The sequence below is a fragment of the Strongylocentrotus purpuratus genome, unplaced genomic scaffold (genome assembly GCF_000002235.5).
Source record: "Strongylocentrotus purpuratus isolate Spur 01 unplaced genomic scaffold, Spur_5.0 spur5_scaffold_12, whole genome shotgun sequence".
Classification (NCBI taxonomy): domain Eukaryota; kingdom Metazoa; phylum Echinodermata; class Echinoidea; order Camarodonta; family Strongylocentrotidae; genus Strongylocentrotus; species Strongylocentrotus purpuratus.
In genome coordinates, this window is record NW_022145597.1 from 29,802,060 (window position 1) to 29,816,862 (window position 14,803).

Below are 14,803 nucleotides of genomic sequence, written 5' to 3' on the forward strand. Positions count from 1 at the left end.
CTTGAAAGCAAACAAATAAATAGGTTCACCTCAAAGAAATTCAATGTTTTGTAAAGGCTGAGCAGCAGGGTGAGAATGAATATGAAATATAGAGAATAATAATTCTACAGGCTAAACATTAATAGGCCCTACAAATTTACAACGGTTATGAATGATACCTAAAACAGCCTAAACAACGACATGTTTTCTCCAAATGGCGCAACTCTCTTTCAGCAGCGGTTTTGGTCTTGCGCCCTCATTCAACCACTGTCCGCTGCGCTGACAATAATCCATTGAGGTTTTAAAAGGGAGTTCCCTGCATTCTATTGGTATTCAAAGGGGGCTTCGGAACACGGTTGTGTAAAGGGGTGGAGGAATGGGGGGGGGGGGGGGGGGGGTGTGTGTATAGCCCCAAACTTGTAAGAATATACTTTTAAAATGCTGTGGCATTGCATTAAAATAATAATATGCTTGCTTGCATGCTCATCTCCATAACCGGCCCCACCCACTTTTGAAAATGCTCCGTGGTTCCTACCTGTTGTACACCTTTTTTTTAAATATTATTTAAGATTAAGTTAAGATTAACATTTGAATCATATCTTACCTAACTCAAGAAAAAATATCGTCATTTCATGATTAAAAAGGAACTTCTTCTTGCTTTACCGTTAGGTTTAGGGTGGAAGTTTAGTTGTAGAAAACGTACAATGATTAATGTACCTTGCAACAGAATGAAACTTGATACCGTAAATGAATGAATGAAACCCGTACCAAGCGTCAAGTGGCACACACCGTTTGCCCAGCGGGAAAACCAATAGTATCACAAATGCACAACGTGTATTGCATAACGTATGAATGCCCTACATAAATACGCCGCCGCGCCTCCGTAGAGTGTTTCCGATGATTGTCATAACAATTGTTAACGAAATTGAGGGGACTTTTATTCGGATAAAAAGGACATTCATGTAAAGAAATATGGCAGCTTGTCTCAAGAGTGTGACAGATTTTGTGGTAAGTTGGAAACAACAGATTTTTATATTTGACTTGTTTTTAAACCTCATTCGACTTCTCTTTGCCATCATGTTTACGTGTGTTGCGAGGCAGCGGTGTCGCTCCGGGTTCCGATATCCAGCCGAGTCATCAGGCAGGCCGCAGGGAGCTGCTAGTGCTAGGACCGGGTTTTAGACTCAGCTAGTATCATAGTCAGAAGAATCTTCTTGGAGTCGAATTCTTGCGAGTTAAAGCTGTGGTCAGGCTCGAAAATCGATTTGTTGGAACCTGGAAGAGATTAAAAATAAGAATATTCATTCTAATTCACAGCCTGCATTCTCATGATTATTGTTGAACAGATGGTGCTGGCGCTGGCGGATATGAAATTTAGTTTTAACTTGAATCGTTTGTAGTTTTGTGTTGTGAATGGTTTTCATGCAATCTATCCAATATGTTAACTGGTACATGGTATTACTGTTTTTGTATTTTTACTACTACTAGACCTAGTAGTACTTAAAATGATATAGGTCTAGGTCTAGCCCCTTTTTGTTTTATGTACAAATATTTTCATGCTGTCTAGATCTACAGTTGTACCTCATTCTTTTGTGTTGTTCCTTTTTTAAATTACCGGTATACCTTTTGAGATTTTTGACTTACCGGTACTTTTTTTTATATTGTGGGGTTATCAAATTTGAAAATGAAAAGGGTTTATAATTTTGTAAATAAAGTAAGGTTCTCTTGCACTTGTGTTTTGGACATCTATATGCACAAGTATCATGTACGTAAAATCATGGTGAAAGTCAGTGGATCAAAATCAAATACTAAGATACGCTTACAAGTAAATAACTGGATTAAAAAACTAAATAACGAGGTAAACGCCATGGAATTTCTCAATACATGTACATGAAGTTGAATGAAATTCATACTGTTGTAATTGTATCATTGGGTGGTACGTGTAACTTGTATATTTGAAGAGGGGGTCAAACTCCATCAATTTCAGAGATAACAAAGCAGAAACCCAAGCTTGCACAAATATACTGTAGATTAGAATTGCTGGTTGGAATGATATTTTAAATTGATAACACCAATATCAGTTGTGAACTACAGTACATGTACATGTACAGGGTGTATTAAAGATATTTGCAATTTGAATTGCCATTTGTCGAGATTACGTGTGTATAGTATACAGTATGTAAATGTAACATGAACAAGATCTCTCTCTCTCTCTCTCCCCTATATCTCTCTTTCTCTCGCTGTCTCTGTCTCTTCAAGTTGTTTTTCAACTTTGACTATTTCTGGAACTGGAAAACACTGTTCACCCTAGTGGGTCGTGCAGGGCAGGAGAGAATTTTGGTAGACTTCATTTTGTAACCAAAAGTTAAAAATGATATCAGAGAACAACATCACAGCACAGAAGAGATGATAACCATCATGTTGCCATGGCAATCTCACCTATTAATGCATTGTTGTGTTATTTAAATCTTTGCTACAGGTACCGTACTGTAACTGAATCCAGCAGTGTAAAAAAATACTTCTTTGTATGTGTACATGTTGGAGCTCTTATAGGACTTGGTGTACATGGTAAAAGTGTGATTTTCCCTCATTGAAATTTAAGTATTTTATTGTTATATTACCGGAGCTCTTCTTTGGTTTACCAGAGCTATTTTGGAGCTTTCCAGAGCAAAATCTCTCATCGCTCCCACATATTTTTTTTTCTCGCTGGAATGCAGTTGCCATAGCAATAGAATGATCATCAAACTTGTACATGTTGTGGTTTATGGTTCTACCATTTTCTACCATGACATTGGTGCCTGAGGAGATTGTATTTCATTTTTGTGTTTCATTAAACCTACACATGTATGCAAGTACTACATCCTTTAAAAAAAAAACTTGATTTAGCTCATGCTGCAATGATAATTATATACCCTTAGGTCTGTCAGGAACCCCATGACTTTTACAAGCCGATCGCCTGTCTGATTATAATCAAGATATTTATGATTGAAAATCTAAATCAAATTTTGCGTTTGCCAAATGGTTTTCATAACACTACGGTCTATTAGGGAAAACAAGTATGGTAAAACCAGTCACTCAAAGGTTTTTACTTTTTTGAGGCACTTCTTGATCATTTTGAAGCGCAATTTTTTTAGGGCTTCAATATAACACCATGTCACAGACACTGATAACATGTAAGGCCATGCATCTCTGATTTAACATTGTTAAACGATCCCTTTAAAAAGAGAAATACCTGGGACTGCTCCTGAGGAGGGAATTTCAATAGCCTTGTTGGCTTGTCTCCTAGAATGAAAGTGTAAACATTACCATGACAAATTACTTTACCGGTATCTGAATATTCATAACATGATTTCTATGGGATAATGTATGTACATGCACATGTACATGTAGTCTTGTATTGCTCGTTGATACAATTTCTGGAAGTTTTTGAATCTGATCATGTTTTTTTGAGGAAAATAAAGATGAGGTGTGAACCTCCACAAAATCTGATCACCTCTTGAAATCGTGAAACCAGATGTTCTTCTACAAAGTTATTTTCAAGAGGCAGTTACAGTACACATCAGCTGTTATCCACATCACAGGAAGAAATGTCGATATGAATGGCTTTTCAAGTTGTAAAGTACTTTCCTGCAATCCGTCACTTGTCACTTGTCACTGCACGAAAAAACAGTTTGTCTGCATAAAGTAGTGCTGTAACATCACGGATATCTCCAATTCCGTTTAACCGCCAGTCAAAACCGGACGGTTTTCGGTTAAACGATTTTAAAAAAATTAAAAAAAATTTAATTTTTTTTTTTTTTTTTTTTTTTTTTTTTTTACCGACTCTGTCGGCAACTTTCATTTAACTGCGAGGTGCATTTAAAGGGGCCGATTTGTGCTTGTGAACTTGTCACAAATAATAGTAACAATGTTGTTTTAAGAAGAATGTGTAAGATCATTAATGTAAATTAAAAACAGTAGAGGACCTAGGACAGAACCTTGTGTAAAAGTTGGATGAATTATTATTATAAACTACATATTGAGATGATGAGATCTATTACAAAGATTACTTTCAAACCAAGATGACAGACAAATTGGAGTGTTGTTCTAGTTTTGGAGTGGTGAGTCAACACACAGATTACTGAGCTGGGAGACATTGCCAGGCATAGTGCCAGGTGGAGGGGCATAAATCGAAACTTTAAAAAAATAATAAAAATAAAAAAAAATTATAAAAAAAAAAAAAAAAAAAAAATATTAAAAAAAAAAAAAAAAAAAAAAAAAAATCGGGAAAACGAAACCGTCCAATTGAAAACGGAATCCGCCATGGGCGGTCGGATACCGGACGGTTAAACGTTTGACTACAGCACTAGCATAAAGTGGCTGTTCTTGAAATATGTTTCTTAAAAAACATGAAGAAAAAAAAGAGAGAAAAAAAAAGAAGGGAATTTCAGTAAAATCAGGGGTCAAAGATTGAATGCTTAAATCCTTTCGGGACTTAACTTAACCACCTACAGTACTTTATCATTGCCAGGTGTAAAGTTGCTATTTTTAGATCAACAAGAATATCTACACTGTACAGATGGTTCACAATGTTATGGAAATTCAGTATTGATGTGTACTGTTCATTTTAAACACATTTTTAGAATCAAGATTAATTATTTCATTGGACTTTTTAATAAAAAAACAAACAAATAAAGAGACCGAGGAGAAACTTCTTAAAATTCTTAAATACATGAAGCTTACTGTACTCTGAAAAGCAGGTAAACAAACTATCAATATTTTTTGGATACAAAACAACCAACAACCATGTACAGTACATGTACTTCCAGTTAAAATGAATTGATGATATTTCAGCTTCCAGTTCCATATTATTATATGATTTGTAAAGTGTACTTGCATAGTTTTAATGATGCCAAATATATTAAATTAAATTGAGTGAATGTACATGGATGTGGTACTTTTATTTTTTTTTTGCCTACAATACATTATACATGTATATACCTGTACCTATAAATGTTCTCTTGTTATGAATGCACCATTATAATACACCATGTGTATCTTGTGCATTTTGTTGTGTTCAGGCTGCTGTACATAGTTACATACACATGTGATTCACACCTGTTTGGTAGTGTGAAGGTGCCCTAGAGGAGTATAATTTTGTCCATTCATCATTTTACTACTAAAAAAGGCCTGTCGTCATCAGCTCGAGATTGCCAAACAGCCCGCTATTTCTGATTTGGGAAATAAGCCCAAAGTTACTAATCACGTCTTCATCTGCTCGAAACTCTAAACTCTAGCTCAAGATACTTTTCGCGGCGTTCACAAACTTCATGCATAGTGCGAGTCTTCGGGCTGGTGGAGACGCACCAGACAAAGAGCAGGATATTTTGCAAACTAGCCCAAGATATATTTGGATGATAATCTCAACCAAATATCCCGCTAATTGCAACTTTGGGCTGAAGAAGACAGAAATTAACTGGATAGTTTGCGATCGGGATAGTTAAAATAGCGGGTTATTAGGCAATCTCGAGCTGATGATGACAGGCCTAAATAGACATGTTGGATTTGACCTCTGGACAGGGAAGAGCTACAGGCCTTATCTCAAGCGAGGCCAAATGTTTACGTTTCACTCATAATTTATGGACGTGATTACAAACCATTACAATCCTCTTGTTTCACTGACATAAATCATTGGCATTAAAAAACAGCCAATGGTCATAAAGAGTAGCTACTGCCCAGAGTAATAGCTCTATTCAGGAAGTGACAAAGTCCAAACGTGAATGAAAGATGAATAATACAGAACTTCAAACTTGTTCATGCTACCCTTAAAAAAAAAAATCCTTTCTGTAATATTTCAATTGTAAGCCCTACATGTACATTTACATGAATCTTCTTAAAACCATGTGGATTTAGATAGACCCCTTGCCTTTATAGAGTGGACTATTCTTATTCCTGTACGAGCTTAGAGAAGAATAACAGGATCAAGCTAGTCAATGGGTTGATATCACACCTGTCAATGTAGATCTTTTGTGTAACTGGGTCACACTGGGTGATCTGTTCAAAAGAATCACCATAGATTCACTGGCTTCTTTTTAGTATTATTTGAGGCAAACATAATATTATAGGAGGAGACTAAACTTGGAATGAATTTAAATCCCTATGAAAGGTTCTTTGTAAGTCTTACATGTACATGTATAGCAGTCCTTGAGTGGGGTTAATAACAGCAGTTCACATTTTGCGTTCTACTTCTATTGTCCTATTCTCTTCAATACCTATAAGCTCACCACACATACTATCTCACTGCAATCTGAATTCAGAGAAAATGAAAATACCATGAGATATGAAAATACAATTGTAAGTCTACATGTTTAACTTGTGTAAACTGGTAAAGTTTTTGTGATTGAGATTCCCAAAGATCATGTGATATTGGAAGGAAGCCAAGGTATTTTAGGCTTAAGTTCAAGCCAGAGTAAAGGAAGATTGACTACAAATCATACAGATTGATCAGATAATTTGCAAGATTAAATATTCCTGATGGGAATAAGAGCTCTAATGTTCTTTTCTTACATTCAATGATACCCACGAAGAAATGAGAAAAAAAATTACATTTATGTGCAGTATAATGAACAGAATATATGCTTTACTTTTCTCTATTCATTATGATATAAAATTTGTAAGTGGTTAGGGCAATTATAAGGTACAATACATGTAATGTACCCTCCTTAAAATATGAAAAGAAAAAAGAAATTACCCACTCTAGTGGAACTAGTTTTAAATAACTTGTCATTCATTTGATATGCACTCCTTGACACTAACACTGTAACAAGCATCTGGAAAACCTAAATTCTATTAGTCCGGACCCAAATGAAGTCCGTATTTTATATCTAGGGCTCCTGCATACAAACAGTAAAAATAAAACAATCCAAATCCTTCCAAAAAGTTATTGTCATATGAAATAAATTGTTGTCAACTACATCAAATTTCAATCACTTGTCAGATACAGATTTAATAAATAACTAAGGAGCAAAGTCTTAGTTCAAAGAACCAACTCGCACATTCTACATGTATACTGCAATCAGAGTTAGGCATTATAAACAAATCACATGGGTGTGTGATAATGGTGTTTCTTTTAGAGTACTACTGATAGTTGATGTACCTCGTTATAGATGATGAATTAATGCACTTTGAGACGGCACTCCTCCCTTTAGTTAATCAATAAACAACTCCAGCGTATTAATGCAGTTTGGGAACCCTTATCATGCGAGCCTGATAAATATAGCCATGATGACAAGCCTACAGTGTAGTGTGCTTTCAGGCTGAACATCATTGATTCGTCTGGGAAAAATCCGGACATGAATGCATGCAATTGACATTAAAGTAAAGTTCTCTGATTTAATTTATTCAAATGTGCATGTACATACTGTATACACACAAAGTTGAGTACATTTGTTGTATATGATGCACGCAAGTATAAAATCAACTGCCCTTCTAGTACGGCGTAATAAAGAAGATAGGGCAATCATGATTAAAGAAATTCATATAAAACCGAGTAACTGTCAGCTGTTAATTTTAAGAATATAAACAATGTTTGATAGTCAGATGCTTCTCCGTTTTCTCTAGGGTGCAGTTACATGTGTAGCTTGTCTTTGTTTACTTTGAAGTGGTTTATATTAAAAGGGTCTTGCTAACATCATTCAGAAGAGAGAAAATGGTGCTAAGGCAGTGACATCAGACCATTATTAATGATAAAAATTGGGGAAAAAATGATCAGATCAATTCCTTAATTCTCCCAACTATACCATTCCAAACATTTAAGTGTTGACAGATTTTTAAAAGCCTGTTTTATGTCTTATTATCATGGAAAATGGTTGGGAAAATTCAAAATTGGTTGCGAGAATTTACTGTTAGAGGGTGTCGCACAGTGACGCCCTCAAAAACCATAAATATCTTTGTGGTTTGATAATTTGTTCAGGATTTTCTGCATGTTAGAGGGATAGTACAGTAGAAGGAATATAATAAATAACATTTCATACCAAAATTACACAGTTTTTCCATCAACCTTCAACAATGTTATTGGTTCACTTTAATATCTCTGTCTCTTCCACTCTTTCAGTCTGTGATTCAGTGAGAATTGTGTTTAGCAACCGTTTCATCCTTCCTAAATGTTGTTTGAGTCAGGTCATTGGTATCATGCCCTAGTCTGGCATGTCATGCAGGAGATCTTTTATTTTGTCTCTATTCTGAGCATTAAAATGAAATCCATAGATCAATTCTCAAAATACGAATTTTTGATTTAAAAAAAATCTACTTTAATACTCTTACTGTACACACATGGATAAATGTTATAAAATCAAACCATTCTGACACAAGAAATTCAAAAGGTGCAAACTCCATCTATTTGTATATTGTAACCATTTAGTTATGATTGATCGAAAGTCTGTTCAACCTTTCCCCCACATGTTACCATGTTTTGTAAATTCTGTGGTTACAGGTCTGCCACTCAATCTGTGTGGGCTACACCCAATTATCCTGGGATTTGTAAAGTGAAACTCATCAGTCAACATGTTCAACCCCTGAGGTGGTCTGCTGAAATGGAGTCAGTTACTAAATATAGAACAGAGGGTAACCCCAGTCAACCTCAAAGGGTGACCGTGGAAACTGATCTTAGTAACTGCATTTTGATGAGTCCAGCTGTTTTCCTGGTTCTTTGATGGAGAAAAGAAAGGAATTTGTAATAAATGGGAAGTTTCATGAAGTTTGCCTTGAGTTTCTTGGAAGCAGAAAAATGATAGAAATAACATACCTAAACAATGTACAATGTGCATGTAGGCCTAATATTGGCCATACATGTACCAGTACATGTATACTTTACAGTGTACATGTACTGGATGTAATACTGTGATGTGAAAATTTGAGACAAAGTTGGCAAAATAATGTGACTTTTAATGACAAATCACTCATGAATACATGCACATAAACCTACAAGTACATGTAGTCATGATGTGTCTCAGTGTCTTTCACTAATAATATTGTCATTATTATGACAATGTGGTTTAGATATTGAATAGACATATTTAACGAGGGGATAGGCCTATCGGAGAATGTGGTTTTAGAGGTGTTTTTGATAATGTTCACCATAATGCTTTACAATGACAATGACAACCTATTCCAATTGGAATCATCACCCGTTTTTTTGAAATTATATTTTTGAAGCTCCTATCATCAAGTTCAAGGCAATAAATTAAAAATAAAATTAATAAGTAAAAACCTTGGAAAAATCATGTACATTTTAGATCAGTGCAAAGAAGATCTGTTCAACATACCGGTATGTACAAGTACTGTAGAGCCTCTGACACAGCAATTACCTGTATATTGGCTTTGAAAATCAACATCATAATTGTTAGTGTGTATGAACACACACATCTCTCTATAAAAACAAATTTCTTTGTACAATAAACTTTAAAGACTGTAAAATATCAACTTAATGGTAGTTGGATCTCTCAATTCCCTATTATTAGAAATGATATTTGGATTATGTAAGATATCCCTAAAATGTCGGCACATTTCAATAGCTCAGGGCTCTTGAAATTGCCCATTAAAAGGTATTTGCATGTGCCCTACATATATAATTATATATATACAGTGTACAGAATTTTCTAGTGTGAATGCCCCTTTAACACTACAACAATTCTTCACTACCTTTTCCTTTTTTCAAGTACAGTATGTACATGTACTGTATATGTATACATTTTCTCGAGTGTAAATGCACCATACAGCGTAGGACTTGCATGTACTGTACTGTAGGAATCTATGGCAGCAATGTCAATATTATGATAGAGGAGAAATCAAATATGGTTTGTAGGGCTAGGGTATCCTGCTCCATCTTGCATTGCCCTATGGTGTACATGTACCTACTAGCCTCTTGAATGAAAACACCTGCAATAACCCTATACCTGAAGGCATTGTGAACAGTTTGTTGCAGATCGCAAACTTTTTTTCAAATTATAGGGATCGAGTGAATATACAAATGTAGAAAGATTCCACAAAATCTTGAACCCGAGAAGAAAATTTGGAGCCCTTACACTTTTACGGCATTGAAGAAAAAAAATCATGGGAGCAATGAGCAATGTCACCTTCTGAGTGACTCAACCGCAAAGATGGCTCCATGTGCGAAAGGGTAGCATACAAGATGAAGAAAGCTTCAGAAGAGAGTAAAACAAAAGAAAACATTATGTTACAGAATATCACTCTGGAAATACTCCACATGAACATCAAAGAATTATATATACGACCAATTATGTACTTGTACAACTGTACTGTAGCTCTGTCAACAAAATTTTTATTTTCATTTTAAAACTGCAAGGGAGATTTACATGTAAGTCACATTTCACAGAAAGCTACTGATTTTTGGCTAATCAAGTATTAAATAATAAATTATTAATGAAAGAAATACACAATCGAATAAATGAATATAAAAAATAAAATGAAAGTCAATTTACATGCTGACTGCTGAGCATCCTATACTACACATGTAGGTTCAAATCAAGCAAATGGGACCTCTAAAGAGCCAGAAATGCAACAGTTTTACTTGTCAAATTCTAAATCCCCCCTCCCAGACTCTCCCCGACTCTCCCCCTGCTCCTCCACTCCTCTCCCTCACAATTATTGTATCTAACCCTTTTTTTTTAGATTCAAAGGTTGGCACACGTATGAAATTATAAAAAATCCATGACAAATGCTTCTTTGACTATTGCTCCCTGGAGTTGTTTTGTAACATGAGACACATTCCTAACCCCAACTTTCGACACCATGTCACCAGGCCTGGAGTAAATGTCGGATTATCAAATACTCATTTCAATACCTGGGTTTTGCCTCTCGAACTGGGCCTTAGGAAACATGGTTGATCTGTGTATTTTCATTCTACAGTGGTGGTGTCAAAAGATGAAAGGGAGGCTCTAGTATTACTCCCATCTGGAATTTAAAGAGATAGTTGAGTTAGTTCTGGTAAAAGTGAAAAATAATTGTTGAACTTTCCTAATCTTTTTACATCAATTTACAAGTGTAATGTTCAATCTCCTGAAAGCTACCGGTATTTATAGAGATGTAATAATTTCTCCTCATTTAAATTTGTGCCCACTTCGCAATGACAAAACCATCTGTTCGTCGTAGTCATGATCACATATTTTCTCCTCTCTTTCTGTTGATTGTTGCAGGGCGTTACCTAAAAATACTTTTATGTGTACATGTACATGTACATGTACAGTGTACGTTCCGCAGAATCAAACCATTCTGTTCTACAATGGTGCATTGCATAATTTATTGATTTCATTAATTGTTCATTTTCCTCTTAAGTGCAATAGATCTATATATGCCCACTTCAGAGTGATGAATCAGTTTGTCAGCATCATCATGATCAAATATATATTTTTTTGTTTGTTGACTGTTCCAGGGCCTTGTCAAGAAATATGTCCCGGAGAACAGAACTCTGTTTGTACAAACTGTAGGCAAAAACATTTAATCTACAATAGCAGTTTGCATCATCATATACATTTCATTTTATATTCTACTTAAAAGTAGTGATATGTTGTTTATTATACTGTAGAATAACTAACAAATAAATAGTTCTTCCTCAAAATCTATGATAATATTTTCTCGCTCTCTCTTTTCGTTCACTGTTCCAGGGCCTTACAGAGAAATATGTCCCAGAGAATAGAACCGTGTTTGTGGGTAACAAGCCCCCACCCGTCGAAGATGAAGCCTACATTCCACAAGACTTTCCTGACAACACTGTTGTCTCTTCAAAGGTAACGTATTCACCTATACAAAAATATGTATTTCAAGAGAGTATTCAAATGAAAAACTTTAAAAAAAGAAGACACTTTCATCATTTGTGTTGAAAAAAGTGGGAAAGTTGTCTGGAAACAGGTAGTGCCAGGTGGTTCTATTACGCAGGAATGAGAGAATACATAAGTCAACATCATATTTCATATGTGTGTTTGTAGACAAGGACACTAAAATAAACATCAGGCTTCTATAAATATTGGACTGATATTTACTTGGAGAGAAGGGGGAAAAAAGGGTGCAATTTTCATTACTTCGTTGTATTCTGGTGGTCTACTAATTTCATGTTCATGCTGCACTGCTGTTGCTCTGTGGCTAATTTTGTTTTCAGACACTGCTCTTTCTTTTGAACACTAATCAACCTCATTAGAAGCACCTGCCTCCTTTCAAACATAATTACGTAACACAGTATTTATATGATCATCAAGGGGGAAGGGTGACCTTTTACTATTAAACAAAGAAAGAAAGGTTTATAGAACACCCTCATGCCAAGAAATGTATTGAAGAAATGGTGGTAATAATGGCCAGGATGCAATACAATTAATGAAAAAAATGTATTTGTACCAGTATACTACATGTACATATACTGTACACATGTACAGAATATCAGCAAAGCGCTTAGAAATACTGATACTTAAATCTCATGTCATACACTGTAGTATCGATGGAAGATGCAGTATACTATAGTGATCTCACATCACCATGGCAACTGCTTCTCTGAGAACTCGTTATAACCATGTGCATGCATTTAATAGGAGACAGATACATGTAGGCCTATTGTACATGTACAGTGCAATACCGATCTGATAAAGAATAAAACTCAAGCACTTTTTTGCAGGCCTTGCTTTCAAAGTAGCGGTATAAAGCAAGATTCTATGATTTCACATAAAAAATACCTGTTTAATAATGTTATGCATGCTCCTTGGACAAAAGTTTCTCTCGATAATTCAGGAAATGTCAGAGGCTTGCCAGTCATAGCAACAGTTAATGCAATCACAGTGGATTCCACCTACAGAGATGCCATCATATATTCTGTACATGTAGCATGTAAAAAAGAAACATGATGTATATTTTAATTGATTTTAAATTGTAAATTATTGTTACTACTATTATTATTGTTATCATTATTTCTATTTTTATTATTATTATTGTTATTATTATTATCATCATCATTATCATTATCATTATCGATATCATTGTCATTGTTATATTGAAATCCATTAGTAAACACGTTAATTGATGTGCCTCTCTTTTTACATTAAAATAATTAACCACAAAAAGCCAAAACAAAAACGAAAGAAGTAAATAATAATAGATTTAAAAAAAGATAATACTCCATTTGCCTGAGAGAAAGCCCCTCTACAATATTCTTTGTATTTAACATATAACATTTTACAAATAGCCCAAGGCATGTACGTGTAGTACATTATTGCTGATCAAGATCGAGGGTCTTTTCTATCACAAAAGCTTGCTTCACATCTCACTGATTAATCTCTTGTTTTCAAAATGGACAATATCACAAAAGAGTGATGGTACATCAGTTGATAAATGAGAAATACTGCCATTCATCTCTCTCTCTCTGTTTCTGAGTAAACAAATTGCTTTTAATTTAGTTTGACTGTGGAGGCATGCACTGTGCAATAATCGTGATTGATGATTATCTAGCAAAGAAAAAACATATATCTCTCTTTGAATTACGTATAAAGACGTGTATTCTCTGCATGCACTCATTAACGAACATACCTATTTATACTTTGCGATGTTGCTAAGCAACGCAGTGTTCTTGCTGGAAAAGCGTGATGCAATTCGCAATTGTACAGAGAAAAAAAGGCTGATTATCTAAAAGCAAAAAGTGATGCCTAGATTTTTGTCTCCCCATGTATATTTTAATTTATTTTTTATTTGCCTGCCTACCCTTTTAATTTATTTGACATATGAATTGATTGTTAGTCATGATAAAGCTCCCCCTCTCATTCTGTATTCTTATAAATGTGACATTCATACATTTATGGAGAAAAAAAAGAAAGAAAAATATTACCCCTTAAACAATAGAACAGACTGCTATAGTGACCACCTGTATAGGAAGACCACCTACATGTACATGTATCTATAAATATGTTTCTAATTGAAACACAATCAGTAACCTGTAACTTGAAGGGATCCGGTAACTTTGTCTCAGATTCTGAAACAAAATTCTGGATTTAGCTCATGATACAATAATAATTATAAACTTTTAGGTCAGTCAGGAACCCCATGACTTTTACAAGCCGATCGCCTGTCTGATTATCAAGATATTTATGATTGGAATTACAAATTTTGAAAACCGTTCGCCTGACGGTTTTCATAACACTACAGTCTATTGGGAAAAACGAGTATGGTAAAACCGGTCACTCAAAGATTTTTACTTTTTTGAGGGACTTCTTGATCATTTTGAAGCGCAATTTTTTTTTGGCTTCAATATTACACCATATCACAGACACTGCTAGTACGTAGGGCCGTGTATCTCAGATTTAACATTGTTAAACGATCCCTTTAAGCCCGCCTGCTTACATTAAAGAAATACATGACATTCTTTGCTTCCCTGTGTAATCTTTATATACAGGTTTCACTGTTAGATCAGTGTATACTATTTCCCATGAGTTAACTCCCTTCATACTCCCATGTACATCCATAAAATTAATTGTATTTTGGCTGTTATTGCATAAAGGCTCGTTCAATGCATCCCTAAACCGCGTAGTACACCTCATATTTCTGAATCTTATAACGGAGAGCTCATTGAATGCATGAATAACTTGTTGCATATAGTTGCAATTCACCACAAAAAATGCTGCAGGTTTACCCAGCAAATCTGTGAAAGAGCCTTGAGAAAGACCTGTCTTTACACTGTATGTTTCTTCTCAAAGGTATAACTCATTGAAACCTGTATGAAAGCAACCCTGTATGAAAGCAACCTGATCATAAATGACCACATTCCTTCCATTTTTTTTTGGTTTCCTTTGCATGG

The 14,803-nt window shown here is 35.0% G+C and overlaps 1 protein-coding gene across 7 annotated transcripts in view; it reads left to right on the plus strand.

Annotated features, from left to right (window-relative positions):
• The first annotated feature begins 809 nt into the window (after window positions 1-809).
• LOC588223 (probable phospholipid-transporting ATPase IF) overlaps window positions 810-14,803 on the plus strand; it is a 65,916-nt gene continuing 51,922 nt past the window's right edge. For 5 of the 7 annotated variants that reach the window (XR_004063604.1, XM_030982355.1, XM_030982354.1 and 2 more), the window contains exons 1-2: window positions 810-987; window positions 11,640-11,762. Coding sequence is in view for 6 of the 7 variants with exons in the window: in XM_030982355.1 (XP_030838215.1) it covers window positions 952-987; window positions 11,640-11,762 (159 nt within the window). In the remaining variant the exon portion in view is untranslated. The remainder of the gene's footprint in view (window positions 988-11,639; window positions 11,763-14,803) is intronic. The other 2 variants (XM_030982359.1, XM_030982358.1) reach the window with 2 other exon arrangements.